At 48.3% G+C, this 17,825-nt stretch overlaps 1 protein-coding gene across 8 annotated transcripts in view; it reads right to left on the bottom strand.

Annotated features, from left to right (window-relative positions):
- Positions 1-444: 444 nt before the first annotated feature.
- PAQR5 (progestin and adipoQ receptor family member 5) overlaps positions 445-17,825 on the bottom strand; it is a 96,462-nt gene continuing 79,081 nt past the window's right edge. For 7 of the 8 annotated variants that reach the window (XM_040342204.1, XM_040342207.1, XM_040342201.1 and 4 more), the window contains 4 exons: positions 10,840-10,884; positions 7,746-7,842; positions 5,771-5,915; positions 445-1,178 (listed from right to left, as the gene is read on the bottom strand). In XM_040342204.1, the coding sequence (XP_040198138.1) occupies positions 946-1,178; positions 5,771-5,915; positions 7,746-7,842; positions 10,840-10,884 (520 nt within the window). In that variant the 3' untranslated portion in view covers positions 445-945. The remainder of the gene's footprint in view (positions 1,179-5,770; positions 5,916-7,745; positions 7,843-10,839; positions 10,885-17,825) is intronic. The other variant, XM_040342209.1, reaches the window with a different exon arrangement.

Here is a 17,825-nt window from a genome sequence, read left to right as displayed (position 1 = left end):
GCGGCCAGCCTAAATATTGCAATCTAAGATAGGACGGCACAAGCCGTCGTATCTTAGATAGGTTTAAGCGTATCTCTGTTTGAGAATACACTTAAACCTAGGTCGGCGCAGATTCCGAGTTAGGTCGGCGTATCTACTGATACACCGACCTAACTTTACCTGAATCTAGCCATTTGTATATAATAAAAACAAAACGAACACTGGACACTTTATATAGAATAAATAAATCAGGTTTATATATTAAATTATCTTGTTATAAAACATTACATTTCCTTCATATACAGATCAAACTGTTCAGTGCACCAGAAGAAAAAAAGTCTAGTTTAGAGAATAGAGAATAGAGTTAGCAGCCGGACATGGAAGTGCTTCTTTGGAGGTCGTCCTTCAGGATTAGACAAAAAAAAAACATAAAGCATTATGTAAATATTTGACTTACACAAAAATAATCACATCACAGCGCCTTCAACATGGCCGCCACCTTTGTAAATCACCTATAAAAGGTTGGGGGTGGGGCAACCAATATAATGCAGAGCAATTACATTTTTTCATATACTGTGGGCTATAAACGCCATGGGACTCTTGGGAAAAAAAACACCTTTTGTAAGAGATTGCAGTCATCTGCTTCTTCATAAAGGTAACATACAGACATAAAGCGCTTTGCTGCTCCTTCCTATCAACAAAGAATAGATATTTAACATTTTGTCCGCTTCCCGATATATCGTCAATGGAACGGTTCCATATTACTGTTAAACATTTGGCAAAAAAAAACATTGGCAACGAATCAGGTAAGCCTATTGCTGAAACTTTAGGCGCTACAACGCAAGAATTAACATATCTTCATCGTCTTTTAAGCAGGAGTGATCGTTTTGTAACCATTCTCTACATTCGGTGGTGTAGAATTACGCAAAGAGTAAAAATAATCTTCATAGGCGACTTCTTCTTGGCTCACAATTTCTTATTTTTCTTTGGATTCCAGTACAGACCCCAAGAGAAAGCGGCAATAATTAGTAAAGTAATGGCCATCGCCAGGGACCAGGCTCCCAAGGTGAGGGAGAGCGTGGGAACGGGGCCATTGTCCAGTAGCCACGCCCTCCTTAGATTCATATCCAGGATTAGCACCTCCATCTGGAAGTATGTGCCCAGGATACCGCACACGTGGAACAGCTGATGACTGTGACCTAAAAGCAAAAAGAAGACGTTTCTGTTAGGGTTGGAGTTCAAAATGTATCAAAATCATCAATAAGATATGTTTGGTGCGCTGATAAACGTAGCAAGCAAAGCTGAAACGGCACACAAGAAATATCAGGTTTACTCCTTTAGGCTGTTGCAGCGCACCCCCCTAAAGCAGCGGTTTTCAACCTCAGTCCTCAAGTACCCCCCCCCCCCCCTCCCCAACAGTACAAGTTTTGGGAACTTCTCTTAGATAAAATAGCTGTCCAAAATACCAAGCCATTGTCTCTGATTTAAAGCACCTGTGCAAGATAGTTACATACAGGGGTAAAGTCCTGGGGAAAAAAGTGTGGGAACTCCCATCCAAGATCCACTCCCCTACCAAAAAAAAAATGATACGCTCATATGCATATATATTTCACAGAAAATACTGGTGCAGGCCTGACTGGTCTCGGTGCTGGCCTGACTGGTCTCAGGGTGCTGGCTGGCTGTCTGGCCTCAGGGTACTCAGTGCTGGCCTGGCTGGTCTCAGGGTGCTGGCTGGCTGGCCTCAGGATACTCAGTGCTGGCTTGGCTGGTCTTGGTACTGGCCTGACTGGTCTCAGTGTTGGCTGGCTGGTCTCAGTGTGCTGGCTGACTGGCTGGTCTCAGGGTGATAGCCTGGCTGGTCTTAGTGCTGGCCTGGCTGGTCTCAGGGTGCTGGCTGGCCTCAGGATACTCAGTGCTGGCTTGGCTGGTCTCGGTACTGGCCTGACTGGTCTCAGTGTTGGCTGGCTGGTCTCAGTGTGCTGGCTGACTGGCTGGTCTCAGGGTGATAGCCTGGCTGGTCTTAGTGCTGGCCTAGCTGGTCTCAGGGTACTCAGTGCTGGCTGGCTGGTCTTGGTACTGGCCTAAATGGTCTCAGTGTTGGCTGGCTGGTCTCAGTGTGCTGGCTGGCCTTAGGGTATTCAGTGCTGGCTGGCTGGTCTCGGTACTGGCCTGATTGGTCTTAGTGTTGACTGGCTGGTCTCAGTGTGCTGGCTGACTGGCTGGTCTCAGGGTGCTGGCTGGCCTCAGGGTACTCAGTGCTGGCTGGCTGGTCTTGGTACTGGCCTGAATGGTCTCAGTGTTGGCTGGCTGGTCTCAGTGTGCTGGCTGGCCTTAGGGTATTCAGTGCTGGCTGGCTGGTCTCGGTACTGGCCTGATTGGTCTTAGTGTTGACTGGCTGGTCTCAGTGTGCTGGCTGACTGGCTGGTCTCAGGGTGCTAGCCTGGCTGGTCTTAGTGCTGGCCTGGCTGGTCTCAGGGTGCTGGCTGGCCTCAGGGTACTCAGTGCTGGCTGGCTGGTCTCGGTACTGGCCTGACTGGTCTCAGTGTTGGCTGGCTGGTCTCAGTCTGCTGGCTGACTGGCTGGTCTCAGGGTGCTAGCCTGGCTGGTCTTAGTGCTGGCCTGGCTGGTCTCAGGGTGCTGGCTGGCTGGTCAATCTATCTATATATATATATATATATATATATATATATATATATAAATGTCGCGCTCACCCCCGAAGGAGCCACTGGATAGAATTGGGATGGTGTGTTACCTCTGTGAGCGTCTAGGGGTAGATGATGATGAGAGCAGCAATGATGGAATGTCCAAACAGCAGGTGTCTTTTCTTATGCTTTATTTTACCCAACACTTGAGGTAGATAGCAAAGATGGGTGAGGAGAAGAAATAGCAGATTCAGGCTTAACCATATGGAAACAGTCCTGCTTCCAACGACACTTCACTTTCGTCGCCACTCCAGCCGGAGTGGGTATAGTGTATCTGGACAGGCCTCTCACACCGACCTGGCAGCCAGGATATCACTCGGAACTTTTAGAGGAACAGGTCCCTGTCACAGACCTGGCCTCCGAACTTAGGTGATGGAGATTATTCTCCTCAGTAAACTTCTTCTTGCCTGAATCTTGCCCAGGTAGTTTCAATTAGGTTACCGACTGACAGGTGGCCAACATCCACCCCCTCAGCATTCGGTTACCTCGATCCCCGGTGGATTGTCTAGGCCCTGTTGGACCTCCAGCCTCTCGTTGGCGCTCCTCAGACGGACTCCCCACCGAACAGCTATCTTGCTTGGGATCTTTCCTCAGAATCTGGGGGCCCAGTCGACCACTGGAGCCCCGCCACAGCTTTAAATGTTCCGGGCCAACATGGTCCCGGAAACCAGGAACACCACGTGGCACACGCACCCCGGCCTGGTAGGCCATATCGCCGGGGAGCCGTGATGTGCGGTCACCCTGAAGGTGGGTGACGCACCAGGAACAAGACCCCCGCCTCATCGCGTCTGCTCCAGAAGTACCCTCCCCCAGCATGCCCCACATGGAAAACCCCCTCCTGATTGGCTGCTGGCAAGAGGCAACCCAGCCTGGACTCCACTGGTGCCACCTGCCGCTCCGGGGTGGTACAGCACCCCAGCAACAACAGAGTGAGCCCACAGCACAGCCCAGCTGAAGCAGAGACCCAATCTAGACAAATCAACTGGATGAGAGCTAATTAACTCTCTCATCACCCTTTAAAATTTAAAATAGCACCGGTACTGAAATAAATGTATATTATAGCAGGGTACAAAAAGGGCTTTTTTTACAGCTCACTGCATACACAGTGTCAGGGCAGAGTGCGTGTGACGGTGTGAGGGGAGGAGACGCGGGTAGCGTTGTTGTGTGACTCCGCCTCTGCGTGATGTCACACGCAACCGGCCGCATACTGAAGGACAGGTGGCAGGCCGAGGTCGGAGCCTGGAGGAGGAGCTCTGAGTGTGCTCGGCTCAGTTCACCTGCCCCTGACAGTGACTCGAGTCGAGTCCTTCACTATGCGGCGATGCTGGGCATCGCTGATTAGTGAAGAATCGGTTTGGGCGGCTAGTCCTGCAAAGGGAACAGCGTTTCTGCTGTGAAAAAAGTGCAGGGACGCCGTTCCCACATATTCCCGCAGGATTCGAGACCTGGTTACATAGTTAGTCAGGTTGAAAAAAGTCCATCCAGTTCAACCATAAAAAAAAAAAAATATACAAAATAAAATAAAAAAATAAAAAAGACAAAAGGAAAACCTGCAAACATGGCCTGTTGGGGGTACTTGACTACAGAGGTTGAGAACCCCTGCCCTAGAGAGGCGTTGGCGAACTTGGCCTTATTCCCTAGTTAGGGTACACACAGCCAGGCACATAGCATTTTATTCACCCTTCTGCCTCGTACACACAACCGTTTTTCTCGGCAGGGAAAAACAACAAAGTTTTTCCCGATGGGATTCCTCTCAAGCCTGCCTTGCATACACACGTTCAGGCCAAATACCACCCGTCCAAAGCGCGGTGACGTACACCACGTACAACGGGACTATAAAGTGGAAGTTCCATTCAAACGGCGCCACCCTTTGGGCTGCTTTTGCCGATCCCCGTGTTAGTAAAAGTTTGGTGAGAGACAATTCGCGCTTTTCAGTTTTCGTGTCCGTTACAGCGCGACAAATGTGCCATCTCCATTCCGAAAGCTAGTTTTACCAGAACGAGCGTTCCCGTCTCATACTCGATTCTGAGCATGCGCGTTTTTTTCCCCCTCGGGAAAGCATACACACGGCCGGTTGTTCCCAATGTGAAAAAGTCTGCCGGGAATCCTGGCGGGAAAAAAGAAAACATGTTCTCGTTTTTTTCCTGCAGTTTTCTCATCTGGAAAACTGCGATGGAGCACGGGAGACGGGAAAACCGGTCGTGTGTACAAGGCATTCCACTGGCTCTTAGGAAATGTCTAGGGGTCGTTCCGTATGTTAATTTTTCCTCCATCCGTTGGCTGATAAAAAACTGTACGTATGTCTACCGGCTAGGGGACGTCAGGGGCCCGGTGGTCCCCAGGGGCCGGGATGGCATCCCCCTTTTTTTTCCTTTTTTTCGTCAGTAACCAAAGCCCTCCCCCTCGACCTCTCGACCCTGGTCATCCCCTTTTTTTTTACTTTTTATTTGTTCGTCAGCACCCAATTTGCGGTAGCAGCCCCCCCCCAGCTTCCCGATTCGCGGCTGCCCCCTCATTCTAAATTCGCGGCGCTCTCCCCGCTTCTCAACTTGCGACACCCCGCGCTTCTCAACTTGCGACACTCCCCACCTGCTCAATTTGCGGCGGCACCAACCCCCCCCCCCGGTTCTCTACTCCAGGGGGCCCATGCCTAAAGCTGTTGTAGGGGGCCCCAAAATTCCTGATGGCGGCCCTGCCTATGTACAAGGGACACACCATCGGTCTCCTCTCCCTGACAGGATGTGGATCTGTGTGTGTTTACACCCCATCATTACACACACAGATCCACATCCCTGGCTCCGTGACTGCCGATCGCGGGTACCCGAAGGACATCGCGGCCGCCAGGCACACGCATCGGCACCTGAGTGACGTGGCGTGCGCGCCCCCCAGTGGCCGGGAGGAGCCGAGGACGTCAATAGACGGCCTCCCGGCATTGTAGAGCCACCCTTCTACAATGGCCGGGATGGCAAGTGGTTAATCTAGGCTTACCTGTAGAGCCAGGTGGTCTGTGAAGGTTTACAACTTGAAAATGTCCAATAGGTGGCAAATCCCATAAGAGGGCCGGTCTGTAGAAAACGCCAGACACTCACCTACATAGTCGAAGCACCCAGGGGCAAGTCTTTCTGGAAGGTGTGTGGCAAACAGAAAGCCAGTTAGGAAGGCAAAAGCTGTGTGCCAGAAATGCATGGTCATGGCGGCGTTGTGTGCGCAATCCTCACCGGAGCAAAGAAACAGCTGTGCAAAAATAAATAAAATAAGAATTTGGAGTTATAAGGCCGCAGTGCACCATCATATATAAAATACCAACATCTTGTCTGCAGGATCAACTTTACACACTAAGAATCCTTTCCTAATGAGAATAACATGAAAAATAATGTAGCGCTCACCCCCGTCAGGGCCGCTGAGTTGTCCCAGGTTCCTTTCCCACTAGTACGGTCAGGGCCGCCAATAGGGGGGTACAGGCAGTACACCTGTAAGGGGCACGGTGGTCCCCAGGGGCCTGGATGGCATCCCCCTTTTTTTTTATTATTATATTATTTTTTTTGTCAGCACCCAAAGCCCCCCCCCCCTGACCTCTAAGGGGCCCAGTGGTCCCCAATGCCTCGGATGGAATCCCCCCTTTTTTATATTTTATTTTTATTATTTTATTTTTTTTTGTTCGTCAGCACCCAAAGCCCCCCGACCTCTAAGGGGCCTGGTGGTCCCCAGGGGCCCGGATGGCATCCCCCCTTTTTTTTTGTCAGCACCCAAAGCCCCCCCCCCTGACCTCTAAGGGGACCGGTGGTCCCCAGGGCCCCGGATGGAATGCCCCTTTTTTATTATTATTATTTGATTTTTTTTTTTGTTCGTCAGTACCCAAAGCCCCCCTGACCTCTAAGGCCCCGTACACACACGAGAGGATCCATCCACTGGAATTGATCCGCGGACCGGCTCCAGCGGATAGATCCCCTGGTGTGTACGATCCAGCGGATCTGTTTCCGCGGATTTTTATCCCCTGGGATGGATTTCAAGCGGATAAAAATTTGAAGACATGCTTTAAAATCTATCCGCTTGAATCCATCCCAACGGATTGATCCGCTGGTCTGTACAGACTGACCGGATCAATCCGTCCGAATGGATCCCCCGCATGCGTCGTAATGATTCGACGCATGCGTGGTATTCCTTATATGACAGCATCGCGCACGTCGCCGCGTCATCATCGCGGCGACGGCGCGACACGTCATCGCGATGGGATTTTGGCGTGGATTTCGATCCTATGGTGAGTACACTCCATCGGATCAAAATCCTCGCAAATCCTCGAGAGGATTTATCCGCGGAAACGGTCCGGTGGACCGTATCCGCAGATAAATCTTCTTGTGTGTACTAGGCCTTAGGGGCCGGGATGACATCCCTTTTTAATTTTTTTTATTATTTTTTTTTTTCGTCAGCACCCAACGCCCCCCGACCTCTAAGGGGCCGGTGGTCCCCAGGGCCCCCGGATGGAATCCCCCTTTTTTTTTTTATTATTTGATTTTTTTGTCCATCAGCACCCAAAGCCACCCCAACCTCTAAGGTGGTCGTTCCCAGGGCCCTGGATGGAATCCCCCTTTTTTTTACTTTTTTTATTCCGATCGTGTGCAGCCATTTCCGACGCAAAAAAGTGCTGCGCATGCTCGGAAACCAATTCGACGCATTCTCAGAATCATTGTACTTCATTTTCCTCGGCTCGTCGTACGTCTCCGCGTTCTTGAACCATCGGAATTTCCGACAACATTGTATACAAGACAAGTTTTGAGCCAACATCCGTCGGGAAAAAAAACACACCACCGTTTTGTTGTCGGAAATTCCGATCGTGTGTGCGCAGCATTAGGTTGTATAAAGCTATGGCTAGCTGTAGACATAAAATATGAAAAATATATTTCTGTACGCGAAATATATATAAAAAAAAAAAAAAAAGTAAAAAATATATAAACAGTTCCACACAATGTACCCAGCAGGTTTATCAGAGGACAAAGCCTGGTACAAGATAACAATGAGTTCTTTCACATTGTCCCACCAATGGTGCCACCCAGCTCCATGCCCTACCCGATAGAACAATGGAATGCTGTCAAACAGGTAGGGATATGCAAAGGCCGTTGTCCGCAATACTTTGCTGATCCGCGGGCGAGTCTCTTCTGGAAACCTGTAGACACACAGAAAAGAAGAAGAGGAGGAGGACCAGGTAACCCCAACTGTATGACCACCATGGCCACCCCAACACACAGGAACAAAGACAAGGGTCACTATACAAAAAGGTTCTACACCCATAAGAGGTTACGTTACAGAATTAGTCTGATAAGCCAAAATTACTGAATTCACACCAATTACGAAACATGCAAAATATTAGATTTGCAAAGTTCAAAGTGTACCTGTCATGTGAATAATCCACATGCTTATTGAAATGAATTACCTGGATGACTACTCCATCATGGCAAAACAATGGAGCTCATTTATTTACGTATCCTTGATGACAGATCAGGGGCGGACTGACAACTCCCCTGGCCAATAGGAGATCAAGGGCCCCCCGGGCAATAGGAAATTATGGGGCCCCTGGGCAATAGGAGATTATGGGGCCCCCGGGCAATAGGAGATTATGGGGCCCCCTGGGCAATAGGAGATTATGGGGCCCCCGGTCAATAGGAGATTATGGGGCCCCAGGGCAATAGGAGATTATGGGGCCCCCAGGCAATAGGAGATTATGGGGCCCCCGGGCAATAGGAGATTATGGTGCCACCGGGCAGTAGGAGATTATGGGGCCCCTGGGCAACAGGAGATTATGGGGCCCCGGGGCAACAGGAGATTATGGGGCCCCTGGGCAATAGGAGATTATGGGGCCCCAGACAATAGATTATGGGGCCACACAGTATACACACACACACAGACAGTATACACACACATACAGTATACATACACACATAGGTGTGCACAGCCTATTGCATTAGGGTGTGCACCCCAAAGATCAAACAGATTTGCATGTGCATATACAGTATACTAATGGTGTCAGTAGAGCAGTGGACAGTGTCAGTAGGGCAGAGGATGGTGTCAGTAGTTTTTATTTTTAATCAATTTTTTTATTTTAGGAGCCCCATTAGGGAGCTTTGGTGAAATATCAGGGGTCTATTTCCGTGCATTACTGCACGTTTAACGCAGTGTGTTTCTGTGCATTCCTGCATGTTTAACGCAGTACATTCCAGTGCGATACTGCACGTTTAATGCAGCATATTTCTGTGCATTACTGCATGTTTAACGCAGTATATTTCAGTGCATTAATGCATGTTAAACACAGTGGGGCAGATCCACAAAGATCTGCCCCGGCGCACCGTATCTGAGATACGCTACGCCGCCATACCTTACTGCAGTTTGGTTCGAATCCTTAAAGATTTTGCGCCGTAAGTTAAGGCAGCGTAGTTTATCTCTTGCGGCGTAAGGGCGCGGAATTCAAATTGGGCAGGTAGGGGGCGTGTTTCATTTAAATGAAGCGCGTCCCCGCGCTGAACGAACTGCGCATGCGCCGTCCCTAAATTTCCCGCTGTGCATTGCGCGAAATGACGTCGCAAGGACGTCATTGTTTTGACTTGGACGTAAATTACATCCTTCCCGCGATTCACGGACGACTTACGCAAACGAAAAAAAATGTCAAGTTAAACGCTGGAACGACGGCCATACTTAACATAGCAGGTTTAACTATACACCACGAAACAGCAGCTTTAACTATACGCCGGAAAAAGCCGACTACAGACGACGTAAAAGAATGCGACGGCCGCGCGTACGTTCGTGGATCGTCGGAAATAGCAAATTTGCATACTCTACGCAGATTACGACGGGAACGCCACCCAGCGGACGCCGAAGAATCGCATCTTAGATCCGAAGGCGTACGTAGCCGTATGCCTGTCGAATCTAACCCAGATGCCGTCATATCTTGTTTTGAGGATTCAAAACAAAGATACGACGCGGGAAATTTGAAAGTACGCCGGCGTATCAGTAGATACGCCGGCGTAGTCGCTTTGTGGATCTGCCCCAGTATGTTTCTGTGCATTACTGCACGTTTAACGCAATATGTTTCTGTGCATTACTGCACGTTTAACGCAGTATGTTTCTGTGCATTCTTGCATGTTTAACGCAGTATATTCCAGTGCGATACTGCACGTTTAATGCAGCATATTTCTGTGCATTAGTGCACGCTTAACGCAGTATATTTCAGTGCATTACTGCATGTTAAACGCAGTATATTTCTGTGCATTAGTGCATGTTCAACGTTGTATATTTCAGTGTGTTATGTGCCATTTAATGCTGTATTTTTCTGTGCGTTAGTGCACGTTTGACGCAGTATATTTTGGTGCAATCTGCACCACACAGGGTGATTAGGGTGTGCCTAGGCACACCTGGCACACCCTGTGCGCACGCCTATGCATACACAGTATACACACACACAGACACACAATATACACACACAGTATACCTAGACACAGAATACACACACTGAAAAGGTGCTGGAGAGGCAGGGCAGCTATAATCTTGGGATTTTTTTTTAAAACATAGATTTTTTTTAAATGTCCCAGGTTTTACTGAGGCTGGCAACCCTGACGGGTCCCCCTAGTGGCATGGGGCCCTCGGGCAGTGCCCGAGTACCCGAACGGTCAGTCCGCCCCGTGACAGATTTTTCTTCCAAGTTTGTCTACAGCAGGGATCTTCAAACTACGGCCCTCCAGTTGTTCAGGAACTACAATTCCCATCATGCCTAGCCATGTCTGTGAATGTCAGAGGTTTACAATGCCTCGTGGGATGTGTAGTTCCGGAACAGCTGGAGGGCCGTAGTTTGAGGATCCCTGGTCTACAGGGTGAGAAATGTGCATTTCTCAGTTGCAGCCTCAGGATAAGATATAAAAGGAGCACAACAAACTCTTGGTAGGCAAAGGAATCGGCTTCGGGGATTAGTCACGCGAAGACCGGTACACTTTAATGCTTCGCCCCCTTAAAACACATTTCAAGTAACAGTTCCAGTCCACAGTCGATTTAGAAGACCACAGTGCGATTAGGATAACAATTATTATTTAATTATTGGTGGCAAGGACCGCCTCACATATACAGATCAGACCCAGACTGGACAGGAGGGGTAGATATTCGCCTCCTGCCTATTTACCTTTCTGCCAGGACCTGGTTATAATGCAGGATGGGGGCACCCAGCCTGTCAGCAACAGTAACAAAGGCAAGCATGAGAGTAAGAAGTCCTGAGGACATTGCATTGTTGATCGCTGACAAAAATACAAAACATTTTGGTACATAAAGGTGTTCCCCTGGCTGATTATCTAGGTCAATGTTTCTCAGCTGGGGTTCCGCCTGGGCATGTCAGGAGTCCCGTGCTTCCCTCCCATCTCAGATTTTTGCACACATTTGGCATTTCCATATTGCAGGTGGGCCAGCCGCCAGCACCATTGAAACGCGTGAAACTATTTTAGAAGTCCACCTGTGTCTACCTGTCAGGGGTTCCCCACTGCCACCCTAACCCACATCTTTGCACACATTGAGCATTTCCATGGTGCAGGTGGGCCTGCCGCCAGCCCCATGGAAAGGCGTAACACTAACCCAGGGTGGGCGGTATTCAGGGCAACACCCAGAAGTCCATCTCTGTCTACACATTATCTGCCTTCCACCCACTGCCTTGCTGCCTTAGCTGTGCTGTGGTGCAAAATTAAAAGAAAGGACCCCAATGTGAAAAAGGGGGGGGGCATCCAATGTGAAAAAGAGGGAGGGGCGTCCAATGTGAAAAAGAGGGGGTGACGTGCAATGTGAAAAAGAGGGGGGACGTGCAATGTGAAAAGGAGGAGGGGGCATCCAATGTGAAAAGAAGGAGGGGGCTATCCAATGTGAAAAAGAGGGGGGCATGCAATGTGAAAAAGAGGGGGGACGTGCAATGTGAAAAAGAGGGGGGGGGACGTGCAATGTGAAAAAGAGGGAAGAGTCCAATTTGAAAAAGAGGGGGGGGGTTTCCATTGTGAAAAAGAGGGGGGTCCAATGTGAAAAAGAGGGGGGATGTCCAATGTGAATATATATATATATATATATATAATATATATATATATATAATATATATAATATTCAGGGCAACATCCAGAAGTCCATCTCTGTCTACACATGATCTGCCTTCCACCCACTGCCTTGCTGCCTTAGCTGTGCTGTGGTGCAAAATTAAAAGAAAGGACCCCAATGTGAAAAAGAGGGGGGGACGTGCAATGTGAAAAAGAGGGGGGGACGTGCAATGTGAAAAAGAGGGGGGACGTGCAATGTGAAAAAGAGGGAGGGGACATCCAATGTGAAAAAGAGGGGGGGGCGTCCAATGTGAAAAAGATGGAGGGACGTGCAATGTGAAAAAGAGGGGGGGGGAGTCAAATGTGAAAAAGAGGGGGGGATCCAATGTGAAAAAGAGGGGGGGACGTCCAATGTAAAAAAGAGGGAGGGACGTCCAATGTAAAAAAGAGGGAGGGACGTCCAATGTGAAAAAGTGGGGGAGACGTCCAATGTGAAAAAGATGGAGGGACGTGCAATGTGAAAAAGAGGGGGGGGGGAGTCAAATGTGAAAAAGAGGGGGGGATCCAATGTGAAAAAGAGGGGGGGACGTCCAATGTAAAAAAGAGGGAGGGACGTCCAATGTAAAAAAGAGGGAGGGACGTCCAATGTAAAAAAGAGGGAGGGACGTCCAATGTGAAAAAGAGGGGGGGATCCAATGTAAAAAAGAGGGAGGGACGTCCAATGTAAAAAAGAGGGAGGGACGTCCAATGTAAAAAAGAGGGGGGACGTCCAATGTGAAAAAGAGGGAGGAACGTCCAATGTGAAAAAGAGGGGGGGAACGTGGAATGTGAAAAAGAGGGGGGGAACGTGGAATGTGAAAAAGAGGGGGGGAGTCAAATGTGAAAAAGAGGGGGGACGTCCAATGTGAAAAAGAGGGGGGGACGTCCAATGTCAAAAAGAGGGGGGACGTCCAATGTGAAAAAGAGGGGGGGACGTCCAATGTCAAAAAGAGGAGGGACGTCCAATGTGAAAAAGAGGGGGGGGGCGTCCAATGTGAAAAAGAGGGGGGGACGTCAAATGTGAAAAAGAGGGGGGACGTCAAATGTGAAAAAGAGGGGGGGAACGTGGAATGTGAAAAAGAGGGGGGGAACGTGGAATGTGAAAAAGAGGGGGGGAGTCAAATGTGAAAAAGAGGGGGGACGTCCAATGTGAAAAAGAGGGGGGGACGTCCAATGTCAAAAAGAGGGGGGACGTCCAATGTGAAAAAGAGGGGGGGACGTCCAATGTCAAAAAGAGGAGGGACGTCCAATGTGAAAAAGAGGGGGGGGGGCGTCCAATGTGAAAAAGAGGGGGGGACGTCAAATGTGAAAAAGAGGGAGGGACGTCCAATGTGAAAAAGAGGGGGGATGTCTAATGTCAAAAAGAGGGGGGGAGTCCAATGTGAAAAAGAGGGGGGGACGTGCAATGTGAAAAAGAGGGGGGGGACGTGCAATGTGAAAAAGAGGGGGGGGTCCAATGTGAAAAGGAGGAGGGGGACATCCAATGTGAAAAAGACGCTATATATGTTTTGGGGATATTTATTCTAGAAAAAAGTAAAAAATATTGCTTTTTTTTTTTAAATGTACGCTATTTTTTTGTTTATAGCGCAAAAGAAAAAAAACGCAGAGGCGATCAAATACCACCAAAAGAAAGCTCTATTTGTGGGGAAAAAAAGGACGCCAATTTTGTTTGGGTGCCACGTCGCACGACCACGCAATTGCTGTCAGTCAAAGCGACGCAGTGCTGAATCGCAAAAAATTGGCCCGGTCATTGGCCAGCCAATTCTTCCGGGGGTGAAGTGCTTACACCACACCAGTAAAGTGCAGTGAATTTATTTATTGTGTGGACCTTCCTCCTACGGGATATAAAGGTCTATGGCCGGGAATGTTGTGAGGAGGTCTATGGCAAGGAGCAGGGCACAAGATGGCAGAGGGGGGTCAGCCTCAGAGGGTGGGATCATGTTCTAGCAGGACTGGAGCATGGATAGGGGACTTGGGCGCCAAAATCGGCCAATCACAAAGCTCCTCTTACAATGTCGGTTGGAAATACAAGGTCTTGTCAGGTCAGATGGGGTGAGGCCAAGAGATAAACTTAGAACTGTTGGGAGTGAAAGGGAATGAAATAATTATAGGTGTTGATCATTCATTACCATACAAATGGGCTCCTGTGTTTCAGCCGACAAACAAGCGCAAGCGGTTTTATTTGATGACTGCAATGCGAGCGCGGCGCGGTACAAGTATTGTGTTGATTTGAAAAAGACTTGTGATGGTAACAAGGTTTGTTTTATAATTATTAATTATTATAATAATCTGATCTCCTAAGGTGCCTGGGTTTGATTTTAACCACTTAAGCCCCGGACCATATTGCTGGTCAAAGACCACCAGAGCACTTTTTGCGATTCGGCACTGCGTCGCTTTAACTGACAATTGCACGGTCGTGCGACGTGGCTCCCAAACAAAATTGGCGTCCTTTTTTCCCCACAAATAGAGCTTTCTTTTGGTGGTATTTGATCACCTCTGCGGTTTTTAGTTTTTGCGCTATAAACAAAAAAAGAGCGACAATTTTGAAAAAAATATATATATTTTTTACTTTTTCCTCAGTTTAGGCGATATCTATTCTTCTACATATTTTTCGTAAAATAAAAAAAATCACAATAAGTGTTTATTGATTGGATTGCGCAAAAGTTATAGCGTCTACAAAATAGGGGATAGTTTTATGGCATTTTCATTCATATATTTTTTTTACTAGTAATGGTGGCTATCAGCGTTTTTTTTTTCCAGTACTGCGACATTACATCGGACACTTTTGACACATTTTTGGGACCATTGGCATTTTTATAGCGATCAGTGCTATAAAAATGCATTGATTACTGTAAAAATGCCAATGACAGGGAAGGGGTTAACACTAGGGGGAAGGGGTTAAGTATGTTCCCTGGGTGTGCCTATCGGAGCCGGCGGCTCCCGGATGTCTTATTCAGGGAACGTACGGGGTGCGTTCCTTGGATAAGACTGACGGCCGTCTCAGCCGATCAGGTTTGCCGATTCTGGTTATCGGTAACCTGATTGGCTGAAGCGTCACCAAGGCAGGAGAAGAAGACATCGAGGGACGTCGAAGGATTAAGGTAAGTGCCTTTTACAGTGGCGACAATGGGCACAGAGGCGACAAATGGCACAGTGGCATCAATGGGCACAGTAGTGACAATGGGCACAGTGGCATGCACAGTGGCAACAATGGGCACAGTAGTGACAATGGGCACAGTGGCATCAATGGGCACAGTGGCATCAATGGGTACAGTAGTGACAATGGGCACAGTGGCGACAATTAAAGGGCACAGTGGCAACAATTGAGGGGCACAGTGGCTGCGTTTGATGGCATGGCACAGTGGTGACAATTGATGACACAGTGGCTGTGTTTGATGGCATGGCACAGTGACTGCGTTTAAAGGCATGGCACAGCGGCTGCGTTTGATGGCATGGCACAGAAGGTGCGTTTTATGGCATTGCACAGTGACTGCGTTTGATGACATGGCACAGTGGTGCGAATTGATGGCATAGTGACTGCAGTGACTGCATTTGATGGCATGGCACAGTGGTGATAATTGATGGCACAGTGGTGCGAATTGATGGCATAGTGACTGCATTTGATGGCATGGCACAGTGGCTGCGTTTGATGGCATGGCACAGTGACTGCATTTGATGGCATGGCACAGTGGTGCGAATTGATGGCACAGTGACTGCATTTGATGGCATGGCACAGTGGTGCGAATTGATTGCATAGTGACTGCATTTGATGGCATGGCACAGTGGTGACAATTGATGGCACAGTGGCTGCGTTTGATGGCATGGCATGAGCACCAGCCGCCACTGGTATAAATATATTAATCCATCTGGTGTAAAAGTCAAGACCACGCAAACGTCTGCCACTAATTTCACTCAGCAACGAGCTTTCCTTCACCAGATGGAATATTAATGCGTACATCGGATTTTACATATATCTAAAACCAAAAAAAAGTCCCCTAACTAAACTCAAGTCCATTCCTGACTAACAGGGTGACCCCCCTATTGGCTTCCCTAAAATAAACAGGCAGCTCTGGTACCATTTAGGCCCCGTACACACGACCAAACATGTATGCTGATATTGCCAGTTTCAGCATACATGTTCGGTCGTGTGTAGGCGCGAGCGGGCCGAATTCCAGCAAACATTTGCCCGCCGGGCCTTTTCCCAGCAGACAAATATTCCTGGACGTGTTTTAAAACCGTCCGCTGGAATCCTGCCCGCTCGGACATGTACGGTCGTCAGTACAGACCTACCGTACATGTCCGTGCGCCCGCCGTCCCTCGCATGCGTCGAATGACTTTGACGCATGCGTGGAAGCCTTTAAATGGCAGGCCAGCCCACGTCGCCGCGTCATCGCCGCGTCATCATCGCGGCAACGACGCGGACACGCCCTGCGTAATGTTTACGCGCGGACTTCTGTACGATGGTTAGTACAACCATCGTACAGAAGCCCTCTGGCAGGCATGTACGGTGAAAACGGTCCGACGGACCGCTTTCATCGTACATGTTTGGTCGTGAGTACCCGGCCTTAGTGTTTTGTCAGCAGTCAGCCATTTCACCAAGCAGCAGGCTCCCAAAGCAGAGAGAGCGAGAGAAAGAGAGAGCACCCTGAGGGTCAGTTTGCTTGCATATATACTATAAAGAACTGTTGACTGTGGGTAATTTAGCCAACAGCTAATGCCGCGTACACACGATCGGAAATTCCAACAAGAAAACCGTGGATTTTTGGCTCAAACTTGTCTTGCATACACACGGTCACACAAATGTTGTCTGAAATTCCGATCGTCAAGAAAGCGGTGACGTACAACGCGTACGACGAGCCGAGAAATATGAAGTGCAATAGGTAGTGCGGCACCTCTGCTCGATTCAGAGCATGCGTGTTTTTTTTTTTTTTGTGCATCGGAATTGCATACACAACGAACAGAATTTCCGACAAGAACTTTTCCCGTCGGAAAATTTGAGAACCAGCTCTCAAAATTTTTGTTGTCGGAAATTCCGACAGAAAAAATCCGATGGGGCCTACAAACGGAATTTTCGAACCAAAAGCTCACATCGAACTTTTCTTGTCGGAAATTTCCGATCGTGTGTATGCGGCATAAGGTGTGGACATGGGGCTGAAGGCCAAATCCCATCCAAATCTCTACAAAAGCCACCAACCTCCAGGGCTGAAGTACTCACAGATACCTAGTAGCGATTCTTTTGCAGTGCAATTTAAGGCCATAAAAAAAAATGAATGGGCTCAAATTGCACTGCAAAGAATCGCATGGGATTTGAACAGGAATGTAGTGATCCCTGTCTGAATTGCATGCGATTTCCCCCACCGCTCTTGTGTGTGTGAGCCCAGTATATGCAGCAATGGGCAGTTCATTAACCACTTGCTTACTGGGCACATAAACCCCCTTTGTGCCCAGGCGAAATTTCAGCTTCCGGCACTGCGTCGCTTTAACTGACATTTACGCGGTCGTGCGACGTGGCTCCCAAACAAAATTTACGTCCTTTTTTCCCCACAAATAGAGCTTTATTTTGGTGGTAAACCACCTCTGGGGTTTTTACTTTTTGCAGTATAAACAAAAAAAAAGCGACAATTTAAAAAATATATATATATTTCTTACTATAATAAATATCCCATTTTTTTTTTAAACTATTTTTTTTCTCAGTTAAGGCCGATACGTATTTTTACACGTATTTTTGTAAAAAAAACAAAAAAAAAAATCGCAATAAGTTATAGCGCCTACAAAATAGGGGACAGAATTATTATTTATTTTTATTTTTATTTTTTTACGTAGTAATAACGGCGATCTGCGATTTTTATTGGGACTGCGATATTGCGGCGGACATATCGGACACTTTTGACACAAATTTGGGACCATTCACATTTATACAGCGATCAGCGCTAAAAAAAAAGAACTAATTACTGTATAAATGTGACTGGCAGGGAAGGGGTTAACACTAGGGGGTGAGGAAGGGGTTAAATGTATTCCCTGGGTGTGTTCTAACTGTGTGGGGGGTGACTGGGGGAGGTGA

Source organism: Rana temporaria, chromosome 3 (assembly GCF_905171775.1).
Source record: "Rana temporaria chromosome 3, aRanTem1.1, whole genome shotgun sequence".
In the NCBI taxonomy this organism is placed as follows: Eukaryota; Metazoa; Chordata; class Amphibia; order Anura; family Ranidae; genus Rana; species Rana temporaria.
This window is presented reverse-complemented; position numbering and strand designations above follow the sequence as displayed.